The sequence below is a fragment of the Marmota flaviventris genome, chromosome 7, assembly GCF_047511675.1.
Source record: "Marmota flaviventris isolate mMarFla1 chromosome 7, mMarFla1.hap1, whole genome shotgun sequence".
Taxonomy (NCBI): domain Eukaryota; kingdom Metazoa; phylum Chordata; class Mammalia; order Rodentia; family Sciuridae; genus Marmota; species Marmota flaviventris.
Genome location: NC_092504.1, coordinates 95,860,308 through 95,886,383, shown reverse-complemented (window position 1 = coordinate 95,886,383; position 26,076 = coordinate 95,860,308). Strand labels below are relative to the sequence as shown.

Genomic DNA, 26,076 nt, shown 5'->3' with positions numbered 1-26,076 from the left:
ACTCTAGTCAGATGACAGGTGCCAAGAAAGACAAAATAGAGCATTCTCACATATGCACACAAATACACATTCCAAGCACAGCCCCGTATGTATGCACTTTGTTACCAATTTACAAAGGTAACACTGTCTCTCAGTTATAAGCCATAAACATGCTAATTCATCTCTTGTTTACCAACTTTGATTAGTTCTTTTAATGAATGGGAAATAGAATTATCTATTGTAAACTAAGGTAAATTTTTTTTTCAAATTTGCAAGTATAATAATGTACAAAAGGCAAAAATCTTACTCCAAATCAGTTTTATTCACATTAAAAAGCACATCGGGGTCAACTGAAAGTAGGATTTGTAATTATTTATTTATTTTTTTTGTAGTGCTTTATTTTTTTTGAACTCAGGGCCTTGTTCAGACCAACTGAGCTATATCCCTAGCCCTTGTGGCATGTATACACAATGGAATGTTGCTCAGCAATAAAAGAGAAAAAAATCATGGCATTTGCAGGTAAATGAATGGAGTTAGAGAAGATAATGCTAAGTGAAGTTAGCCAAACCCAAAAATAAAATTCTGAATGTTTTCTCTGATATAAGGAAGCTGATTCATAGTGGGATAGGAAGGGGGAGCAGAAGATGAATAGTCGATCTCTAGATAGGGTAGAGACGTGGGAGGAGAAAGGAGGGGGCATGGAGTTAGAAATGATGGTGGAATGTGATGGACATTATTATCCAAAGTACATGTAGGAAGACACGAATTGGTGTGAATATACTTTGTATACAACCAGAGATATAAAAAATTTGTGCTCTATATGTGGAATAAGAATTGTAATGCATTCCGCTGTCATATATAAATTTAAAATATTAATAATAAAAATAAAAAAGAAATGCTATGGACTTACTTCAATACTGAAGTACCCTCTGTCAACATAGTCCCCCAAGAAGAGGTAGCGAGTGTTGGCAGGAGATCCTCCCACTTCAAAGAGCTTCATCAAATCAAAGAATTGTCCATGGATGTCCCCACAAACTGAAAGACAGAAATAAAATTTATTTTATGATCATATTAGGTTACGAATCAGAATTAGATCACAAAATTGTAGATCCATAATTAACTTACAGCTAATTTTTAGCCAAAACATTATTTTGCAGAACAGGAGAACGAGACAGAAAAGCTAAGTACATTGTTCAAGATTCACAAGTTAGCTAGTGGCAATCCTGGCTCTACCATCGAAGTCTACTATTTTACAAATTAACTGGAAAAATATGTATAATAATAATACTAATAACTATTACTGTTATGCATTTAACAGTTTTATAGGAAACACTGTCAAGAACTTCATTAACATTTTATAGTTCAATTCAACAATGTCATGGGATATGTTTTCATATATAATTAAGAGATGGAGAAAGGTGTTTGAGAATTTGGCATAATCTGAAAATGAGGTCTGACTGCATAGCCAGTACACATTGCCTCTTAAAAAACAGAAGATCTTGAAATGTATCATAAAATCAATATTTTGTTGAATATAAAATGTAATCAATTACAACATACATTATTTTATGAACCACTAAGAAAAAAGCATTAAACTCAAGTTATAAAATAGTATTTTTATAAAATATTTCCTACTATCAGATGTTTATACAAAGGCAAATTGTGTATTAGAAAATATTAAAAACAGTCCACAAATTAGTGGAATTGATACTTCTTTAATTTCTTATCTCTTTTAAACACAAATTCTTGAAAGAACATTTAGTCTCTCCTTTTTCAAATCATTTACTCAGGACTTATTATTTCATTTGCTACTTTCAGAGCCTTCAAAAATCAATATTATAATAATATTACAACTGAGAAAACAGTGTACCTTAGAAAGATTATGTATCTTGGCAATGTGACCATTAAAAATGAACAATCCAAGTGAAAGGAGGGGAAGGCAGGGGATGTGGGGATAAGAAAGATAGTAGAATCAAACAGACATTATTACTTTATATACATATGTGACTGTATGACCAATGTGATTCTACAATATGCATACTCAGAAAAATGAGAAATTATATTTCATCTATGTATGATGTATATAAGTACATTCTACTGTCATGTATAACTAATTAAAACAAATAAAAAATTAAAAAATAATGAACAATCCAGTGCCTAAATTTAGATTTATTTCATTCAAAGCTTTTCTTTTCAACCATCACAGTGTAATATATTCAATATGTGTATTTTATATATATAATTGTGTGTGTATATGTTATACACATAATATATTATATATGAATTATGAACACTATGTGGTGGTTTATGCAGCACCAAGAGGCTCATGGAATGAACGTATTAGCAAATAAGAAATCAGGAGGCCAAAGGATGTTATCTCAGATACTGTGATCACAAGAAAGTCACTGAAATATTTTAACCTCATTTTTTTGCCTGATAGAAGTGGACAGTAATAAGAATGAGCCCAAAGAGTCCATGGTTGAAACAACTGTAAAACAATAAATGAAATAAAATGTGCAAATTCCTGTTTTTACCACTTAGGAACAGCTAATAAGGACCAAAACTCTCTAAGCCTGCAACAGGTACAGGTGGGCTCTATTTTTGAGTGTCTGTGTTTCTTCAAAATCTTAGTCCACTAAAACATAAGCTGTAACTACTAATGAACCCCTTTTGTGGATAACAATCACATTGCTTCTTCCCTTCCTGGAGCATGAGGTACACTGTAGAAATATCAGAAACATATTCTTCCCTTTTAAAAATAATATCACAGGGCTGGGGCTGGGGCTCCGTGGTAGAACACACGCCTAGCACATGCGAGGCACTGGGTTCAGATCCTCAGAACCACATTAAAAATAAATAAAATAAAGGTATTGTGTCCAACTACAACTAAAAAAAATAATATCACAGGTTAGAAGATTATATTTATAAATGTATACATTTGTTTTATTCTTAGAGTTGAGCATTTTGCAAATGGATCCTTATCCTGAAGGAATATGATTTCTGAGATACAATACATCAAGTCTTTTCTTGTCATAGTAAGGGGACAGTATAAAGAGCGTTATGGTTCAAAATTTGCCAGGCAAAAATGCCAGTGCCCCCTCTGGAGGAGACTTTCATGACTACATTTGGAGTTACAAAAACAAAAAGGAAAAAAGAAAATCTTAAAACTTAAAGTAATAACAATAAATGTCTATTTTAAAAACTGCATTAGGTTACCTTGTTCTGTGATTTTTAAAGAGATAAAACTAAACCTTATTATCTAACAAATAATAAAATAGCTCATCTGGTTTATTCTTTAAAAGGATAAATTGGTACAGTTTACTTAACAAAAGCACTGATTTCTCTCAAGCTGTGGGAATTTTGATACCAGTTGTGTATGTTTCAAAAATTACAAAAGAAAGAAGGTGTTTGGCTGGAAATCTTTTTTTTTTTTTTTTCTCCATGTCCTCCAGTAAGTTAAGAGTGTGAAGGAAGGACCTTCCAGGAAGAAAAGCATGAAGTAGTCACTTTCTCAGACTGCTCTGGCCTGTCTTGCCACTGACCCTCTTCCTACAGTGGATCCCTATTATAGGGATGAGGGCTGATTAGGGGGCAAGGCTCAAAGAAACTATGAAGCCAGGTGACAAAGTGAGACACAGGCTTCAAACATTATTTGTAATATTTATGACGGCTTTTGCCTGAATAATCACATTTTACGCTACTATTAAAATATTCACAAGTGAAAATGGTTCTATCAAAATCTTTGAGACAGTATGATATAGTATTTAGACCTGGATTCTGAAACCAGATCATTCAGCTTCCAATCCCTGCTGCACCACTTACTAAGGGATTTTTTCTCTAAGCTGCAGCATATTTATTTTATAAAATGGGGTGATATTGGGGTCTTACTTTATTAGGCTATCTGTGAGGATTTAATGAGCTAATATAGTAACCAGCTTAGAAGGGTTCCAGGAATTTGATAAGAAACTGATAAAGGTTACATCAAGTGGCATTTCCAAAGAGACACATTTAAAATGTCCAGATCTCAGAAAGAATGGTATTCTACTGCTTGTGGCTGGAAGGAATGTGAGATGGAAGGTATTCTCAAGACATTTTAAAGCATCTTCCCTTCCTATACACCTCCCTTGGTGTGTGTTATGTGTCTGTGTGTGTGTCTGTCTGTCTCTCTTTTTATTTTGAATCAGGGATTTAGCCCGTGGCCATTTACCACTGAGTCACATCCAAAGTCCTTTTAATTTTTTTGATACAGGGTCTCACTGAGTTGCTTAGGGCCTCACTAAGTTGCTGAGACTGAACTTGAACTTGTGATCCCTCCAGTCTTAGCTTCCTGAGTTCCTGGAGTTATAGGCTCTTTCATTTCAATTGCTCTCCATAGCTGAAAATCCCATGATAATTACTTTTTATTTCTCCAGGTCAGTGACATAAATACCAGGACATCCATTCAGGTTATAGAATGCAGTTTAGGAATTAAAAGATTTTAGCAATTGACAACATAGCATAATTGGGTAGCCAGAAAAAATAAACAAATAGGTTCTAGACCATGAAAATATTATAATATCATTTTTAGTTGGAATATAAAGTACGTATTCATTAATATAGTTTTGTAAAATCAGAAAATTGAGCTCTTTTTCTGTCTTATAATAACTTTGTGATAAGAGATCTCAATGATTTACAAGATGACTGCAATTATTGGATCTTGGTCTGATGACATAAAACAGCAAAGAGCAATTAATGCAAACCAGGCATGGAAAACAAATAGCCTACAATCCAGTTACTTGTATAATTGTCATATTATCACAGACTTAACCACAGAACAGCCACAGAGTTCTGAAATCATGCTTTTATAGTAAGAACCACTTTTAATAATGTTCAGCAAAGGAAAATAATTTGCACATATAATTATTTTTAAAAATTGAAGCCCAACTCAAGGAAACACAAACTCAAAACTTGCCTGAAAAATAAGGATTTTCAAGATCACCTTATGATCATTTTTAAGACAAATCACATTGTTTTGTCTTACACCTTTTTCACACGACTTACCATTATCAGAAATTACCTAGATGATTTATTTTCATGCCTGTTTCTCCCACTAGGGTGGGTAACTTGCAGTGTTGTTCACTTTACCCCAGCACTACAATGTCTGAGGATTCCTCCACTGAGCCCATTACATGGTTACTTTGAAAACTCATTTAGTAGGAAGTTAGATATTTTGAGGGGCTCTTGAGATTGCTAGAGATGAGGACAAGTTTGTGGAATTTGCTTTGGTGGAAGCCAGAGGCCTTCAACTTAAAATCTGAGATAGGAGCTATTTTAAGTCTCTCAATTGCAGGAATCAACAATGTAAGACTGGGGACTAGTGCAGGACGTCCATGCATTTTATGATAGTTTCCTCACTTAGTTCTACATCAGAATACCCTTGGGCAAGTTTTGAAACTAAAAATTCCTGGGCCCTGAATCAGTATCTCTAAGGATTCATATTTATTACCAAGCTGTTAGATGATTAGTTCGAATGACTAAACACACCTGGACTTCTGAGCATCTGTCAAAGCACACATAGGTCTCATTTGCCTTTTTGCATGGTTTTGCTCATAAGTTAGATGTGGAAGAGATATACATCAGAAAGGCAAACTCTTTCCATGCTCATTCCAGGTTAGTGTGAGATCAGGATTTTTACTATTATGTGAAATGATCATAATGAAGTGATTATTTGATAGAGTCTATGGGGGAAGAATTTAACATATAAAAAGGATTACAAATTTTTTTGCAGCATTTGATTGTAGTTATTGCTTGGACCTTGTGTATTTTAATTATAAATTAAGGGACTTATAATTATAACATTCTGAAATTTAGGTCACTCTTTGGATATCAAACTTCAGAAAGAAAATTACCACTATACATTGGTACTCGAGAGGATGGAAAGTGAGATCCAGAGGAAAGCCTGCCTGGCTCTGTTTTCTACTTACCATGGCGCCACCCTCCATCCTGTAGGGGTGAACACAGTGATATCCAAAGAACTACAGCATGCCCAGTACCTGCTGGTGAGGCAAGCTGTCTGCTCCCAGTTCCCCCAAAGCTAAGTTCTACAATCTTCTATTTCATTTAGTTTTGACAGCATCTCTAGGTCAAACAAGTTATGATAAGTTCTGTTATGCCTTCAAAGCAAGCTCACACTTCATCAACATATTCTGGTTTACCACATTCCCATGATTCCCATTATTTGCTTCTCATTCCCAATGAAACACTGCTAGTGGGCAAGGTTCAACAGATATTGTGCATATTTTTTACAGAAAAGTAAAGAGTCATGACATTTAAAAAATTAACATGGTAAAGACATTGAAATAAAAAGTTTTTTTTTTTTCCTTAGCCATTGCTAATTATGTACATTATCAACCTAGGATACCACAAGACAATGGTTATTTTCCCTGAGAGAACTTTTCCCTTTGCCTTTGATAGGAGAAGTAAGAACTAACAAACACACTGAAGAGATGAATCTATTTGAAGAGGAGGTGGCAAAGTGGTCAGTAATATCTTGGTGCATCCCCTGGGTGACTCAGTGGTTCTGAGTATGGCTAATCTAACATACTGTATATACTGAATGGGGCATGGGTAGCCAGCATCCTGCAATGCTTTTACATTCTCTCTTCCAATCAGGAAATACACACATACTGCCTAAATACTCAACTGCTAACTATGACTTAAGCAATCATTACTTTGGCATAATTGTCTTTTATATGGCTTTCCTTATTCCATAATTCCTGAACCAGTTTAAATAAAACTTTACTGGAAACAATTTCACACTGGAATAAGGTGAACAACTTTTGACTTAAGTGAATTTATCTTTTGAATTTTGAAGCATGAAACATAAAAATAACATTCAGAAAATATGGGTTTTTATTTCTTACAGAAGGCAAAAGTCTCCTGCCCCCCATATCATTGGTAGAAAGCTAGTTTTAAAGCTTTGAAATCATTCGCTTAAGGGGGTTCACATATAAACAGAAACATAGACATAAACGTGTCTGTGTATGTGTTTGTAATATAGCTACTCACCACAAATGAGGATTTAGAGATTAGGGGGCAGTGTACTTATCAGGGAGTCATTAATCAGAATTTCAGAACTTTTACAGACTACAGCAAAGTAGTGCTAAAGAAAAACAGGAAAGAGCAAGGGAGTAACAAGGGGGATCTCGTAGTCAGCTAAGTAAGCTCTTGTCATATACAATGAATCACAGGGCAAGTCTAAGAGTCTCTAAAACCAGCCACTATGAAGTGGAGAAAATAATGACTAGCTTGTTAAAGACAAAGAGACCCTTAAGAAGAGGATCTCAGGCAAAGGAGGAATGAGAAGTTGGAATGCTAACCATACCTAGGACAAAATGTTTGCCTTGCATTTCCTGACCAGAGAATTATGTATGGTCATTGAGAAGAACTGGTCCATACCAGAATATGAATTATATTATATTATATGTGTCCTAGGTATACTAACGTAGTAAATATGCAAATAAGAATATCTATAGTATAACAATATTTTTCAAAGAATTCTACTGCTTCTATGTTCCTATTGGCAATTAAATTATTTGAATAGAAAATATAAGCCAAAATACAGAGGGCTAAGGACCCTATGATGAGGTCCCAGTAAAATTGCTACATACTTGATAACTTGAAAAGGTCTCCAATAACACTGTCATCCTGAATAGAAGGGAATAAAAACTAAAATGTGAAATATATGCTTTCATATGAAAGCATTCACAATAACTTGTAATCAGTGTACAGACTTACATATTTGGTCCTGTTTACTTGCCTATATGAAAGGAAATCTACCAAAGAACAGCATTAATTTAACTTGTTTTTGACAATAAGCAAAAATTTTATGATGTCATATAATTCCAGAAAATTGTTAAAAAGAAAAAAGAAATTGAAAAAAGAAAGCCCCCAAACTATCAAACAATAAAAAATAAATTATACATAAAAATAGATTTTTAATGGACCAGCATTTAAAAATTGCTTGGCAAGATGGTATCAGAACCATGACTTAGAATTCAACTGCTTTTAATTTTTGACTCATTATTTATTTTTCTGTAAAGACCTTTTAGTTCCTCCAAAATACTGGTTTTATCATCTTGGAAGTCTTGCATGAAGTAGAATAACTTCCTGTACAAGTTATTCCAGTTCATACTAAACTAAGAGATTACAGATTTTCCTTTAGAAAAGACGTTTCTGAGTTGCTAAGGAATTTTTACTATTGAGTTTCACTCCACATTTAGCTTCATTGGCTTTAACCCCATATTTTTTCCCTAATAGTCACATATTCCTTGGACAATAAAATCCTTAATGTCGAGGAACTAACATTATGTCTATTTCTCAGCATACGGGGATCAGCCTATTGAATCTATTGGTTTGATTTTTGAATACTCTATCTACCATAACTTTTTCTTTACTCAAATCTGCAATTTTTCAGGGAGAGATTCTATGTGCAGATATTGTGTTGGAGGATAACCACAGAGGGTACTAAAGTACCCTTCCATTTCCTCCTGCTGGCAATCCCCCTCAAGCAGCCTTCAGGATATGATAAATTCAAGTACAAACCACGGAACCAGTATGTGCAGTTCATTAACAGAATGTATGACTTCTAAAGTCAAGTAATTACTGAGATAAAGGTTACACAGGAATCATATTATACTTTGTTATAACCAGAAGTCTCCATCAACTGTATACAAAAACAGAACAAAAGAATAAGGTTTTAATTCACTAAAGAAGTGTACTTCAAAATGATTACTATTTTCCCATAATAAATGTTATTTTTCAGTTGTTAAAACATGTACTGGATAAATTCTTAAATAGGTCACTAAAGATTATGTAGGAAAATATTGAAAAGTATTCAAATTAAATTAAAATGTACTAAAAGTAATTTTAAGAATAAGGCTATAAAATCAAATATATAATATAATATTATCATCAGTTCAGATCAGTAATAATTTTAAATCTCATCATTTTTGTATTTATAAATATGTTTAACAAAAATAAATAAATTATCTATTATCCAGTGTTAATAAGAAATAATACAGGGTAATCGAAAAATGACTGGAATATACTATAGATTACAATAGATAATAACAATTTACAACAATCTGGTACTAAATACTTCATTATTACCTGGAATATCAGTTTGTAACCATAATTATAAAGAAAGAAATTAGGATAGTCTGTATTTTTTAATTATTTAATAAAAGGAGCAAGAATTTACAATACCATGGTTACTACCACAGTGTAGTCTAATCAATGGAAAGCAAATTATTGAAACTTATGTTTATGTTATTTTTTTCTTAGAGATAAATATTCTTGCTATTGAGATTGTTTTTGTAGTTAAATTTTCCTTCATAGACTGGATGAATTAGAAGATTTTATTCACCAGAGGAACTTGATTTATTGAACAATAATGCATTTGTTTCAACTGTTATCACTATTTTTCCATTTAAGCAAAATCACATTATAATAAAGATGCATAATTATTACAGGTTCAAATGCCATTGTGGAATTATATAAGTCACATTATGGTTGTGATAAATAATAATAAATATGGACAATGGTAATACATTATTTATAATTAAATTTGATCATCATTCTCCATTTATCTAAATTCGACCATTCCTAAAAACTACTGGTTATTTCATAAGTAGATTTATTTATATTATGCTGATCACTAAACTTGTGATTGTCATCTTTAATGAAGAGCATTCGATGAACATTATGAGTTGATACAATTTTAACCAAACATACATCAATTTGCTAGTATGTAGAAGCTACTTAAGTTATTATCAATAAACGGATTATATTCTTCATTCTGTAAAATACTAACCTTAAGTTTCAGATCCCTAAGAACACCCACCAGGACCCTAAAGAAGATCTCATTCTTGCTATGAGATATGAGGTGTGAATCTACATTTTACTGTTCTGAATTTGAGCCTTTCAAGGCTATATTTCTAAGGCCTTGTTTGTTTGGCAATCGTATTCTCTCAGTTCTAGCTTTTTGCTTTGTCCCAGGTGTGTTATGTCATCTGGGGGAGAGTCAGTATGGATGTAATAGTTAAGAACGGGGACTCAGATGCTGGATAGTCTGGTCTTCCAAACTAATCTCCAGCACCCAACCAGCCCAGTGACCCTGGAGAAGTTAGCCAACTTCTCTGAATTTGTTTTCTCTTTTGCAAACATAAATAGGAAAACAGCACCTTCCTCCAAGAATTAAAGCTAAACCAATTAATATCAGTTAAATACTTAAAATACACCTGACTCGTAGGAAATGTTATAACAAAGTTTTGCTATCATCCATCTACCTCTTAGCTCAGAAATTTTTGCAACATTTGCATAAATCAGTTTTTTTTTGTTTTGCATGTATATTCCTCTTGTTTTGCCTTAAACAATAAGCTCTAGTTTCTCTCTTAATTAATTTCCTATTCATTCTTGCTGAAGCAGCTGTCACTATCTAAGGAATGCTTGGGCTCTTCCAATTTGCTTTTCCCAAACCTCTCCTTTGCATATTCACGCTTTATTCTTTTTTAGTACATTTTTTAGGCTTGGACCATCTTGCTGTGTAAATTAGCACTTGTGTAATTGGGACAATATATTTATTCTTCGTAGGAGGCCCTCAACTGCTTCGTCTATAAGGGGCCTCATAACAAAACTTATGTTATAGAATTTTTTGTAAAAAAATAAAATAAGGGAGAAAAAGTTTTAGTGCATGCAATATAGTGGTACAATATGAAATGTTAGATGTAGCAGTCGTCTCACAGATTATCTGCCTAAGAAAGATTTTGAATATTCTGCAAGCTTTAGATACAGGAGCTACAAATCTGTACTCAATGTAGCCATAAGGAAAACACATAAAATTTGTTCTGTTTTGGATTGTTTGCTTTACTTTTTATCCTAACATATGCTATTATATGTATTAAAAACTGTTAAGGCTAAAATAAAATGGACTAGGTCTTATGCTCTATAATTTCCATTTTCTAGGAGTAAATATTTCCAAATGGCTTTAACGATATTACCCATCTTTTAGTGGGTAGCCCTTGATGAGATTCCAGTTAGTCTCATTTTCTTTTCTAGCAAAGCTCATTAACAAGACCACTCTGGTTCATGACTGTGTAATGGTAGAAATGTTCTAAAAGCTGGAAGTAACATAGTAAGTAGAAGAAATGTAAGACATTTCACCAAAAAATAAATAAATGAATGAATAAATAAAATACATTTTTTAAATTTCTGGAAAACTCCATTAAGAAAAATCTTCTGAGTAAGATAAAAATAATCTCTTTTTCTTTTCATGACATTCCTCAATTTTGACAATTTAAATAGCTACATTGTTTTTAATATTTTAAAAACTCAAGGCAAGTAAGTTAATGATATTAAATTCTAAAGATCACATATACATTATTAATTTGGCAATTACAGACAGTGGGAATATTAGTCAAAGGTGACTTTAGCTAAAGGTGACTTTCAAGTAGTCAGTTCTTTATGTCTACTGGTATATAAGCAAAGCTAGTAAGTGCTATGCTAAAACTTGTAAGTCCTAATAGGATGCAAGATTAAAGTGATTATAGCTACCACTTCTTCAGTAAAAATATATAGGCTTCCTTGTCATATGTAGCATTTAGAAATTGAATTCTTAATTCTGAATTGACAAGTTATTTAAAGTATATGACATTATACTCCATAAATATGTATAATTATTAGGGATCAATTTAAAAGTAATAATAAATAAACTAAATAGGCAATAAAAAACATGAACAACTCGGAGGTGTTAGAACATATTAATCTGAAAAGTAGTTAGAGAAAAGTATTACCTTAAAAACTGAATCTGACAAAAATAATACCTTGTTTCTTAATTCTAATTTTCTTTAATCTTTCCTTTCCTTTTCTAAATCCTAATAAATAGATATTCCAGAAATATTTAACTTGTTAAATATCTGAAAATAAAAAGAATAAATCATTGAAACATGAAACTTCTGGGCACTGGCTCACAGTTAGAAATTATGGATTCAAGCCTTGGGTCTTTTGTTAGTCTTTTGTGGGCAAGTCATTTCTTTGAGTGTTTGTCATCCATCCAATTTCTTAATAGAGGCATCATACACACACACACACACTTTTTAAATAATTGTTAAATTATAAATATAGTTAATTTTAGTAATTTTCTAAAATTAAAATTTGGGAACCTGTATTAGATTATCTCAAATATCCATGTCTGGACTAATATTCACTCAACTGAAGAAGGCACATTATTTTTGGAGCTTCGTATATGTTACAGTGATATGAATCATTTTTGTTTATGTCTATGAAACAAAGCTGGGTCACAGTTTCCTAACTTGATATTGGATACTTGTATCTATAAAGTTGTACATTTTTTACACTTCGATATTTGCTTATCTCCAATTTAAGCATACATCAGGTTTTATGCAACTTGTTTCTTTACATACAGCAAATATCTAATTAAATTATTCAAAAACCATGTTTGTCTAACATGTCATACAGAGCATTACACTGAGTAATCATGGCAAATTAATGTAGGTGTTTAGAAAATATAAAATAGCTGCTGATAACTCATCATAACTTGTGATTCATTAGCAATCATAATTTCAAATTTAGTTTAAGTTTTATAAATTAAAAATGATGAATGTTTGTTATACATTTGAATTGCTGAAAAGGCAAATCAAAATTGTCAATCAACTCTTATCCCATCCCTTAACAAAATAAATATTAAAAAGCATGTTCATAACGCATGTTTGAAAACTGATTAAATTGCTCTTTATAAGGAAAAAGTTTGTTTCATAACACCCTATAATTTTAAGTCACCTTTCCTCATACATTCACTTCACTGAATTTGCAGACATTTTTGCATCTTGCATATTCACTGTTTAATATATGATAAATAAAATTTCTGAATGTTCTTAATACATATAAGACTATCTTTTAAAACAGTATTTGTTACTAGTCATGTATATGAAATATATTTTTTTTAAAAATACTTGATTTATTTTAGGCCATGATATTTTATATATTTCATGACAGAGTAAAAAATATTTCTATAATTTTAAGTAATAACTATGAATTAGAATATTTTATTCAGCTTTAAGGGTAGGTAGTTGTTATTTATCTCCTATATAGTTGGTGTTATAAATATTTAAAAAGTCATTATGTTTGCAAATTCATCAAAAGACAAATCTATATGAATATAAAATAATTTTAAAATGTGTAATTTTATAACAATGGGATACAAATGCAAATTCCCTTCAGAAATACAGAGCATGCTTAGAATATACCATCTTAAACACATGGATAGGGACCAAATGGGGCTTCCAACCAATGCTGTTAATCTGATCTTTCATTAAGGAGACACTGACATTGACCGCACATTTTTTTCCCTGAGGCTCATCCACAGACATGTGAACTGTAGATGACTACGGAAGTGTAAGAGGTGTTTAGTCTAGAGGCTTCTTAGCACTTAAAGTATCTCAACTAGAGGAAGAGAGAAAATCAGACTCTACTCCTCAGGCCCCCTCAAATGATTCTTAGCAAGTGACAGAAGTGAAAAACATGGGGCTTTTCTGGGCATGGTGGTGCAGGGCAGTAATCTCAGCAGCTCAGGAGGCTGGGGCCTTAAGCAACTTAATGAGACTCTGTCTCAAAATAAAAAGGGATGGGGATGTGGCTCAGTGGTGGAGCACCTCTGGGTTTAATCCTGGGTACAAAAAGACAGAAACAAATAAACAAACAAACAAAAACCTGGATCTTAATTGTTTGCTGGAGTAGCCATGGCAAGTGCGATTCTTTTCCTCAGTTTCTGAGTAAGCAATTTTCCTCTCTGTGCAGTCATCTTGATTGTTTGTAACCTACCCCTTGCTTATTAATAGCAAGACCAAGCAAAGGCCAATGTGGCTACAGTTCCACAATGGCTGCAAATGTCTTCTGCAGGCCTGGAGGTACAGGAGAAGTGTTAGGGGTCACTAATATAGGAAGCTCTACTTCTTTCTTTCTTTCTTTTTTTTTTTTTTAATACTTTAGTTTCATGCAAGATTTCTTTCTGTGTTCATGCGAATGTACATGTGTGTGTGAGGGGTGTGGTGGGAGTAGACTGTGCTGCTTAGAACTCGTTTTGGAATACTGCTCATATAGAGAAAATCCTACACAAAATCAGAAATTAAGGAAATGAAGGTTGACTATCATCATCAAGGTCACTTAATGAAAAATAACTGACTTGCTGTGTTGATAAACTTATAATAAACTGAGAGTGAAAGGAAGAGACCTCTAGGTAGAAAAGTGAAAATGAACCAACATAACTGGATTTCAAAGTTTAAAAAAAAATGATTGATTATAAGGTCTATGTGAAACAGCAGGACATAAATTAGAATAGAAAGGTGGCATTAGATTATGAGGGGTCTTAGATTCTAGCGCAAGGTGTTTCAAGAAGAACCATCTCAACAATGTTCAAGAAGATAAATCTTGGAGCTCTATGGAGCATCCAGTGGTGCTTTTGATTGGAGGTTCACTGAATTAATACAGTCCTAAGGCAATAAATTATAACATGTATCAGTGTGAAAAAGTAACAGAGGCCAAACAGAATGTTCTTAGACATCTATATGATAATTATAAATTAACAATGTCATTCATTTGTACCTTGACTTTATAAATATTAGGTACCTATGACATTCTTAAAATATCCCATTTTATATTAGGTCCCAGGAATGTAACAGAACAATTTAGACACAATCAGTGCTTTGATAAAATAATATCTGAATATAAAGAGTAATAATACTGTATAAACTATATAAAAGCAGAGATTTTCTTCTCTCTCTCTTTTTACTGCTAGATCTCTAGTGCCTAGGATTGTGCCTGACATATATGGAATCCTCAATAAGTATTTGCTGAATATCTGAATGCATAAACAATACAATGGGCAGTGTGGACTTAGAGAAGTTTCCTAAAGGGTGTGGTACTAGAGCTGAAACCCACAGAGTGCAAAGGAATTAGTCACAGAATGGCAGGGACATGAATACTGTTTACAGCAGAAGACAAGAGTAGCATGTTAGGAAGTAAAAGTAAGATCTGTAAATTTGGAGTCTAGGTGAGGAATGAAAAGAGATGTGGCTGTAAAGATTAACAAGGGACAGATAATAAGGATCTTGTCATTCAACCTGGGAAGTATGAACTCTATCCAAAGAGGAACCATGGAAGGAATCTGGGCAAGAGAAACATTCTATCTTGCCTCTGGCAAGTCACTCTTGCTTCTCTAAGCCTCAAATTCCTAACATGGGGAATAAGGACAATAACACCTACCAGGCAGAGTGGTTGTGAAGATTAAATCCGATAAAGCTGTCCTAATTGGCACAGGTTAGGAAATCAACACAAGCACACCTCAGCTCCACTTGATTGGAACTGCCCCCTTATAAATGATTACCATAATATTTCAATGTTTAAAATCTCACTAGTATCAACCTATGCTTTTAATAAATTTTGCATATCATATTTTACATTTTTTCCTTCTTTTCTTTAATGTTAGGTGATAAGAAGCCAATGGTATAATTCTACAACTGTATGTGCAAAGTGCACGACTTCTTATTCATCTCTTTTCACACAGTATATTTATATCAGAAAAAAAACTGTAGAAACACTTAAAGTAGAAACTACACATGAATAAATTATGCAGAAATTACTAGTCTGGTGTTGGGTGACACATTTTTTATTACCATGTTTTCAAACTGCAGAGTTCCTTAATTGATATTTATTATTAAAGGACAAATAGCTAAACATCTACAGTTTTCTGAATTATTAATTGATGTACACAACTCTTTTCACTGTTTGCAAATACAAGCAAAGAGTTTCAAAGTGTATTAAAATACAGTGATTGAATTCATCAAAGCCTTGGCATGAAACAGAGAAGTATAAATTTTTATTAGTGTGTAGGTGGAAAGATATAAGGTATCTCAACCTGAAGCCACCGGCAGTACCTGCTCCCAAGATCTTTGCAAATCTTGTAATTCGGAAATATTAATAAGCATTTTTTCTTCCATAAAATGCAGAACAACATGTGCATTAGCTTCAGGCACAAATGGATCTGAGATTAAAGAAATCCTCCCTAACTTTCCACTCTCTTATCAGCTTCCTTCTGCACATCGGTCTTATTTTCAGACCATGCAGAGTGAAAGTATTTCAGACTTAACTACAAGTATCCTTCACATCACATCCTGTCACGTTACTGACTTAAGAAGTGCCCTCCTCCCCCAATTCCAATTGCAGGAAATCTTAGCCATGAAACAGCTGTGACTGGTCCCTTAACAGTCCCCTGCTCAACCGTACATCAATCCTTGTGTTAGGGAATGGTCTATTCTGCCAATCTGGAAACGCACACCCACTTCCACTTCTTGTTGGGAGGGAGACAAAGTCTTTTAACAAAAATATAAGGAATAGGGGGAAATAAATATTCTAGGCAATAATTTCAGAGGTTTGTGCATTGAAGAAAATAGTGCAATTCTTGAACTTCTTTTTATCATAATGATAATTTCAGTAGCCATTTCAGGGCTTTGGCTAGAGGTTAAGTGCCCAATTCTGGAAACTCATTGGAATGGTTATAATAAGCACTTTATCTAGATTTTGTATGGAGTTTATGCTGGCTTCATTTATATTTCAGACCCAAATCCCTGAAGAATGTGATCGTCTACTCTTTAGCTTTTCTGAAGCCATTCTTTCTGGCTATAAGTCTTGTGTTTATCATTCTCTTCTGATCATCATTTTCTCACTTCCAATGGAGTTGAATTTCTTTTTATAGACATCTTTTTTTTTCCTCCCAGAGGAAATACATACACATACCACACAGTGGTGGGAGGAGAAGGAGACAGATGTACAGGTAAATATATACACAATGCTTTTTAGAAAACTGATAATGAAATTCAGATGCTAAGGGGTCCACTATCCTAATGTGTGAGCTAAATTAATACATGTAATGAACCACTGTGAAAGGTCAGAGCTTAGAATGTAAAAACTGTGGATGCCAAGAGACTACTCTTCTACCATATCCTGTGATGTCTAAAATATGGTGAAAACATTTTAAGTACCATGACTCATGTCTCTGAATATGGCAACAGTTTTCATACAAAGATCAAGTGTTAGAAAGGCATGGAAAACTGGAAAAGAAACAACTATATAAAAACCCACTTAGGGAATGATCTAATCTTCGTTGATTCAAATTCCTGTAAGTATTAGAAAAATTCTACGTTAAGTACACTTTCCATATTTCCCTTTCCACAGTTGTCATTAATACAGTATTTACATAAGACTTTCTGACTAAGACACAAAAGAGATGAGTTTATTAATATTTTAGCTATTTATTGCTTATTATCTGTAGCCATAGTCCTCTATTTGGGGAATCATGACTGGTTACTCTGGAAATATTGAGATGCAGACACACAGATTATTGTAGTAAACCTCTATTTTGTGATGTGCCTTTTATTCATGGTATTTATACAATTATTTACTTATTTACTTATCTATCTATCTATATATTTTTGGTATCAGGGATTAAACTCAGAGGTGCTTAACCTCTGAGGCATATCCCCAGCCCTTTTAAAATTTTATTTTGAGACAGAATCTGGCTAAATTGCTTAGGGCCTAACTAAATTGCTGAGGTTGGCTTTGAACTTGCAGTCATCCTGATTCAGCCTCCTAAGCCACAAGGATTACAGGCCTGCACCACCATGCCCAGATCATAGTATTTTTAAGCATGTTAAAAACTAAAAAACTCATATCCACTAATAATACTCTCAAGAACAGACAATACCTAATGGCTACCCACAGCAAATCAGTTAAGTTCTTCAACCTGAAGAAAAACATATTGTCATCCTTAGGAGACTTTAAAATCTCCTTACACAAGAGATATCTATCTATCTGTGTTGGAAATTGGTCAGACAACTTAAACCTACATGCTGTTTTTATGAAGGTTTTTAAAAACTATCTTAATACTCCAAAGCTGTCAAGATCTTATTTATTCCATGTTGGAGGAAAGGTACTTCCCAAAGTGAACAGGCTCCTTGGTGCCAGTAGTAGGTCTATAGCTTATTTCTCAGAAAACTATTTAGTATTGCAGTTATTCTAGGATTTAGATTAAGCCCCAAAAGATCCCCTGCCCTCATGGGACTAAAATATTGCTTTCCTTTATCAGAGGTTTAGTTGGGGCTATTTTACTCATTCTCATAAATGTCTAGGGCTACTCAGCAGATAAATTCAAAATATCACCTTTTCTTAGATCTCAAACTTCCAAGCCCGTTAGAGAAAACATCCAGTTTTTCTATTTTGAATGTCCATGTTCTCAAAATTATATGGGTTGAGCTGCAGTCCAAAAGACATCTTGCTGTTCTATCCTCTTATAGCTATGAATGCGACTTTATTTGGTAATAGGGTCTTTGCAGATGCAATCAGGTTAACATAAGATCATACTTCATTAGGATACATCCTAATGAGATTCATCTGATGTCCTTGTAGGAAGAGAAAAAAAAAATTGAACACAAAGACACAGAGGTCATGTAAAAATGGGAGGCAGAGATTAGGGTTTTGCTGTCATAACCCAAAGAATGCCTGCTACTCTAAGGAGCTAGAAGTTGAGAAGGAAAGATACACTCCCTCTAGAGTTTCTGGAGGCAAGATGGCCCCACCAACATTCTGCTTTCAGACTTCTAGCTTCAGAACTGTGAGACAATAAATTTCTGTTGTTTTAAGAAACCTGGTTTGCAGTTCTTTGTTATGAAAGCCCTAGGAACCAGATATACCAGATTTACTCTTCAAGTATTTGAGTTTTAGTGACATACACATAACAACAACTCGAGTTCTTACAAAATATCAAGTAGTGTTTCTAAACATTTTAGATGCATTAGTTCAATCAACTTTTAAATAATCACAAAAGGTAAGTACTTATTATTTATCATCACTTTCTAGACAGAGAATTGGGAAAGGTGAAATAATTTCCAAGCTGGTTAAGTAGCAGAACTGGAATTCAAACTCAGATAGTCTCACCCCTATGCCTACACTCCACACACAGACAGGACCTTTAGCCATCACAAGTATCTGGGTCTTTATGGTAAAACATCCTCTATATTCATACGTCTAGGCCATAAAGTCTTCCAGTATACCCTGTATTCTAGTAAGAGTTTGGCTACTAGTTGGCCCAAGAGCTGACATAAAAATCCTTCTCAAAAAAAAAAAAAAAAAAAAAAGAAAGAAAGAAAAAGAAAAGAAAAGAAAAATCAGGTCAAGGGGATGGGGGAGCCTGAGTTCAAAAGTAGTACCTTATAAAGGCCAAGGAAGTTTCAATTGAGGGCAAATTGTGTCATATGCTGAAACCCCTAATGCAACAGTTTATTCTGTACTTTGCATTTTTAAAAACATACCAACAATACAGAATATAATCAGGAAGTAGGATTAACATTATTTGAGTCTTGAAAGCATTTTTTTTTAAATAAAAACTATTTGGTCTGGAAAACAAAATAGATGGAAGCAACATTGTATTCAAGTACAGAGAAGCTTTCATGGATGAGGCTTCAGGAGTATTTTGTTTATTTGGTTTTTTTAGAGGGCAAAATAAAGGCAAATGAAGTTAAAAGAAAGCCCTCCTTAGTCCAATTTAAAAAAAAAAAGACTCATTTTTAACAAGAAAATCATTCAGAGGAATAGCTGGCACTGTGGTATAATGAGCTCACCCACAAGTACAAATATTTAAGCTCAGTGTGAAACATCAAGTTGTTATTTCATCATATCCCTGTGTCTTCCTTCCATCTTTTTTCTTTTTTTATTAATGATTCTCTTCATTTGCCACAAAACAGCTTGAACTCTGGTTCAAATGGCAGCACAAACACTATAAGGAATTGAGCTAGTCACTTAAAATGTCCCCATTTGAAAAACTGAAACAATAATGTTACACCTTTTGGGACTGTAGGAGGAAAGCAAGTATACTGCATCGCGATTGTCACTATTATATTCCTTCTCCCTTCTCCCTGTCCTTCGCCTGCTCCTTCTCCTTCTTCTTCTTCTTCTTCTTTTTTTATACCAGGGATTGAACACAGGCATGCTTAAACCACTGAGCCTCATCCCCAGCCCTTATTTTATTTTTTGTTTTGAGACAGGGTTTCAATAAGTTGCTTAGGGCTTCACTAAGATGCTGAAGCTGACCTTGAACTTGTGATCCTCCTGCTTCAGCCTCCCGAGCTGTTGGGTAGGATTACAGGTGTACACCACCATGCCTGGCTCACTATCACATTTCAATGACCTGAAGATACCACTAGACTGTGAGATACATGATTAGTTTATCTACAAGTAAACATTAAACAATAAAAATTTTCTTATCACTTAAACTGTTTATTACACGTTATGAACAAAACATGGATTAATATATTTCTAAATCTCCTTACCACTGAATTTGATTAATCAGAATCATTATTGCTGCTGCTTTTTTCACCAAAATATCATCTGTGCTCCTGATCATCAAAAGTGCTCCTGATCCCATGTTTCTTAAAGTAGTACTCCAGTATTATTACAAGGTTTCACTGATGTATTTTGTGATTTGACATATGATAAGCAACTCTCTGCTTGTGTGTTAGTAAGAAAACATAATGTGTTTCATCATCTTAACGGTAATCTTTATATCTGAGGTGCTTCCTGTAAAGCACTTGGTTTTTGCTTTGTGTGAAAACTGGAAATTGCATGTAGCCCATCAATAAGGAATATTTTTTTTACTAATATTAAATTATACCTCACTGTCCTATTTCTGTGCCTTTCTGCTCCACATCATTTAGTTACTTGAAGACACTGTAAACAGCAATTAAAGTCAACACTTGTGGTTCCAACAATGCACGTAACTCAGACTCAAAAATATAAATAGCTTTGTCCAAGTCTGTACATGAGAGCTGGCAATGGTAACCACATCATGAGTGTAGCAATGTGAACCGCAGGCAACTTTTAGAGGAGTTAACACAAGAAAAAAATGCATCTGAGAAGTAGTAAAATATGGTTATTATTTGATTTTTATAATTTTCCTCAACTATAAGAGAAGCATCTATCTAAATATGTACCCCCTTATTTACATAAAAGGGTAAATATTTGTTTACACAAATAAGTAAACATTTGTTTCATAAACATTTGTTTAATGGAATGAATTTTGGAAGGTATAACAGAGAGTGTAGTTTCTGCTACACTTAACTGGAGTAGAAGATTATTCAATTACTTTCTGATACTGTGATTCTTTCATCCCAAAGCAACTTAAAAGGCAAGAGGGGTGGAAGTACTAGAGCTCTGATCAAGAACATTCTTTGAAATGCAACTAATTAGGAATCACAGAGTTGGTTGTCTGTGTGTCTGAGGAATGGTTCGGTTTGCAGTTCTCAAGCATCATGCCCAGTTGGTGTGAGAAGTAAAATAAACATAACCAAGCTTTCCTAGTGTGCTAGTGGGAAACATGTCATTTCTATAGCTCCTCTGTGGACTGCCTAGATACTACCCTCCCTTCCCCATGCACTCAAAGAAAAGTCTAGGTCATGCGGGAGCAGGGGCAGACTTGTGTCTCCTAGAGAAGCAGGATTCCCACCGGCTTTGGTCTAGATGCCTGTCCATATACTATTTTTTCTTTATATCATTGCTGATCTCATTCTTTTCAGAGTCTCATCATCCAACATGAGCTTTAATTGGTCAGTGCAGTGCTGCCCTCCTCCTCCAACATTTCCTCCTAATCTAAATGTGTCATTAAAATGAGAGCAATTTACTACTCTCCATGAGCTAAGAGTAAGCATGTATAAATTTGGTAAGCTCATTATAACTTGTAGCTGTCATTCCTCAAAGGAAAAAAAAATAACATAATAACCTTCCACAAAACAAACAAAAGCAAGCAAGGACTGTGTCTTTATTTTTTGTATGTGATAAAAAAATTGTTCATTAATGTTGAGCGATTGTAGTTATATGTCTGTAAAGTTGATATCTTGCTCATCTTCTTTTTTAAAATTAATTAATTATTTTTTTATGATGGCAGAATGCAATTCATTTCATACTACATACATAGAGCACAATCTTTTAAGTCACTGGTTGTATACAAAGTATTTTCACACCATTCATGTCTTCATATATGTACGTAGGGTAATGATGTCTAACGCATTCTACTGTCCTTCCTACCCCAAAGACTCCCCCATTGTCCTCCCTCCCCTTTGCCCTACCTAAAGTTCCTCCATCCCTCCCATGCTCCCCCACCTCCTCCATTGCCATTATGAGTCAGCATCCTCATATCAAAGATAACATTTGGTTTTTGTTTTTTTGGGGATAGACTTATTTCAATTAGCATTATATTCTCCAACTCCATCCATTTACCTGTACATGCCATGATTTTATTCTCTTTTAATGCTGAGTAATATTCCATTGTGTGTATATATCAAAGTTTCCCTATCCATTCATGTACTGAAGGGCATCTGGGCTGGCTCCACAACTTAGCTATTGTAAATTGTGCTGCTATAAACATTGATGTGGCTGTCTTCCTGTGGTATGCTGTTTTTAAGTTCCTTGGCTATAAACTTAGGAGTGGGATAGCTGGGTCAAATGGTGGTTCCATTCCAAGTTTTCCAAGGAATCTCTATACTGCTTTCCAGATTGGCTGCACCAATTTGCAGTCCCAACAGCAATGTATGAGTGTGCCTTTTCCCCCACATCCTTGCCAACATTTATTGTTGTTTGTATTCTTAACAGCTACCATTCTGACTGGAGTGAGATGAAATCTTACAGGAGTTTTGATTTGCATTTCTCTAATTGCTAGAGATGTTGAACATTTTTTCATATATTTGTTGACTGATTGTATATCCTCTTCTGAGAAGTGTGTGTTCAGTTCCTTGCTCATTCCAAAACCAGTTGAAGACACATCAAAGAAAGAAAACTTCAAACCAATATCTCTAATGAACAAAAATTAAAAATTCTCAATAAAATTCTGGCAAATCAAATACAAAAATGCATCAAAAAGATTGTGCACCATGATCAAGTAGAGTTCATCCCAGGGATGCAAGGTTGGTTCAACAATATGGAAATCAATAAATGTAATTCATCACATCAACAGATTTGAAGATCATAATCATTTGATCATCTCAATAGATGGAGAAAACGCATCTGACAAAACATCCTTTCATGTTCAAAACACTAGAAAATCTAGAGATATCAGGAACAAATATCAACATTGTAAAAGCTATCTATGCTAAGCCCCAGGCCCACATCATTCTCAATGCAGAAAAATTGAAAGCATACCCCCTACAAACTGGTACCAGACAGGGATGCCTTCTATACCACTTCTACTTAACATAGTTGTTGAAACTCTAGCCATAGTAATTGGACTGACAAAGAAAATTAAAGGGATTTGGATAGGAAAAGAAGAACTCAAATTATTACTATTTGCTGATAAGATTCTATACCAAGAAGACCCCAAAAATTCCACCAGAAATCTTCTAGAACTAATAAATGAATTCAGCAAAGTAGCAAGATATAAAATCAACACCTATTAATCAAAGGCATTTCTGTACATCAGTGACAAATCTTCAAAGAGAGAAACTAGAAAAACTACCCATTTACAATAGTCTCAAAAAATATAAAATACTTGGGAATCAACTTAACGAAAGAGGTGAAAGACCTCTACAATGAAAACTACAGAAACACTAAAGAAAGAAATTAAAGAAGGCCTTAGAAGATGGAAAGATCTACCTTGTTCTTGGATAGACAGAATTAACATTGTCAAAATGACCATACTACCAAAAGCACTATACAGATTCAATGCAACCCCAATCAAAATCCCAAAGACATTCCTCATAGAAATAGAAAAAGCAATCATGAAATTCATCTGGAAAAATAAGAGACCCAGAATAGCCAAAGGAATCCTTAACAAGAAGAGTGAAGCAACTGGCATCACTATATCAGACCTTAAACTATACTACAGGGCAATAGTAACAAAAACAGCATGGTATTGGCACCAAAACAGACCTGTAGATCAATGGTACAGAATAGAGGACACAGAGACATACCCTCATAATTACAGTTATCTCATATTAGAGATAGGTGCCAAAAACATATATTTGAGAAAAGATAGCCTCTTCAACAAATGGTGCTGGGAAAACTGGAACTCCACATGTAAGAAAATAAAATTAAACCTCTCTCTCTCACCATGCACAAAACTCAACTCAAAGTGGATCAAGGATCTAGGAATTAAGCCAAAGTAACAAAGTAGCAGGATATTTTCTCCTAGTGGAAGAAAAAGTTAGCGCAAATCTCCATCATGTCAGATTAGGCCCCAACTTTCTTAATAAGACTCCTATAGTGCAAAAATTAAAACCAAGAATCAATAAATGGGATGGATTCAAACTAAAAAGCTTCTTCTCATCAAAAGAAATAATCAGTGAGGTAAATAGAGAGCCTACAGAATGGGAGAAAATCTTTACCAAAGGCACATCAGAGAGAGCACTAATCTCTAGGATATATAACACACTCAAAAATCTTACTCATCTTCTTAAAGTATTGATTTTACCATAACACTTCTCTGAGCAGAAATAATGGCTATTTTTTGTTTAAATGACAAAATCCAAATTTCCCATCAAGGCACTGCATATTTTTCCTCTCATTCAATCCAGTCCTGTCCCACCTCTCCAGCCTTATCCCCAGTGAGCCTTTTTGGAGAAGCAGTTGATACTGTGAATAAGTGCATGAGCTTTATTGTTCACTTAGCTGATTCAAATCTGGGCTTTACTTCCATTAAGTGCACAATTTTTGGACAAATAAATAAACCCAGATGGGCTTCAGAGTACTCATGTCTAAAATGGGACTAATACATCTAATAATTGGCTTATTATATATCATATTTAATCACCAAACTCATTATCTGACACATGGTAAGTTAATATAAATGGTAGGTATAGAATAACAGAAGCATTCCACTCTGCACTCTTGTCTGAAATATTAGTAAGCTGGTGTCACTACTCATTGTATACTTACAATAAATTCACATCTATTTATATATGGTTACAATTAAGGTTATGCATGTGACCTTATGGTTCTATGATACACATACATAGGGTTACATCTAGACCTTTATGTAACTTTAATTATAGTTAATACTTTCATATTATAATATTATATGAAATGAAAATGACATTAATTATATGTTATAAAATGATGTATATAAAGAAAACTTTCACAAATAATATTCAAAATAATAGCAAGCAAATGGAGTATTTTAGTTTGCTAAATAAAAATGTGGAAACTAAATCTCAGATTCAGGATCACCTATTAAATTGATTGGGCAGATTTAGTGACAGGCTCAGGCTCAGGATTCGTTTAAGCCTGGTGTAGTGATGTTCACCATCCCAAATTTATGTAGGTTAACTAGAGGGTCAAGAAAACCTTTTTCATGTTCTCTATAGTGACTAATACTATACCTGGCATTTGCACATTGTTGAAGCTCAAAAATATTTTATTTAATCCCTAAAAGAATAGGGCATATGCATAAAAATGCTTTAGATACTCACCAGGAAAGAGTAAAATCTAAATAAGAGTCATGTTATATTGACAAAATGAAATGGATCTTTTACCCAAAGTGAGTTTTGCTTTGTTTGCTTATTTGCTTGGTTATTTTTGTCCTATAGCTGTGGGACAAATAACAAAGGGCTTTGAGTATTCATTCTGTTTTCTATTGGCTTTAAGTGTACATCTCTTCCAATACTACTATTATTTGAAAAAACACACTGAAATAAATAGGGTGAGGTAATTCGGTCCCCTAAAGTCTATAACAATAATTTCTCTTATGGAATTTTTAAGCCACCAGGCAATAGAGTGTTACCATGTAATTACAGATTTTGGCCACTAGCTGTCTTCTGCATTGCTTTTCCAACGAATCTTTCACAGTACTTACTTTCCTATTTTACTAAGTTGTTTGCTCTCTAGAAGTGAACAATTAAGAATAAGAATTCCCCATTCCAAGCTATTAATTAATTAATATGAGTTTTGTAAAGGTTAATGATCATTTCCAAACATCATTCTATCTCAGTTTACTGAAGGAGATTATCT

The 26,076-nt window shown here is 33.8% G+C and overlaps 1 protein-coding gene across 1 annotated transcript in view; it reads right to left on the bottom strand.

Moving 5' to 3' along the window:
• Ppp3ca (protein phosphatase 3 catalytic subunit alpha) overlaps positions 1-26,076 on the bottom strand; it is a 307,578-nt gene that overhangs the window by 78,186 nt on the left and 203,316 nt on the right. The window contains exon 3 of the mRNA XM_027935381.2: positions 890-1,014. Coding sequence (XP_027791182.1) covers positions 890-1,014 — 125 coding nt within the window. The remainder of the gene's footprint in view (positions 1-889; positions 1,015-26,076) is intronic.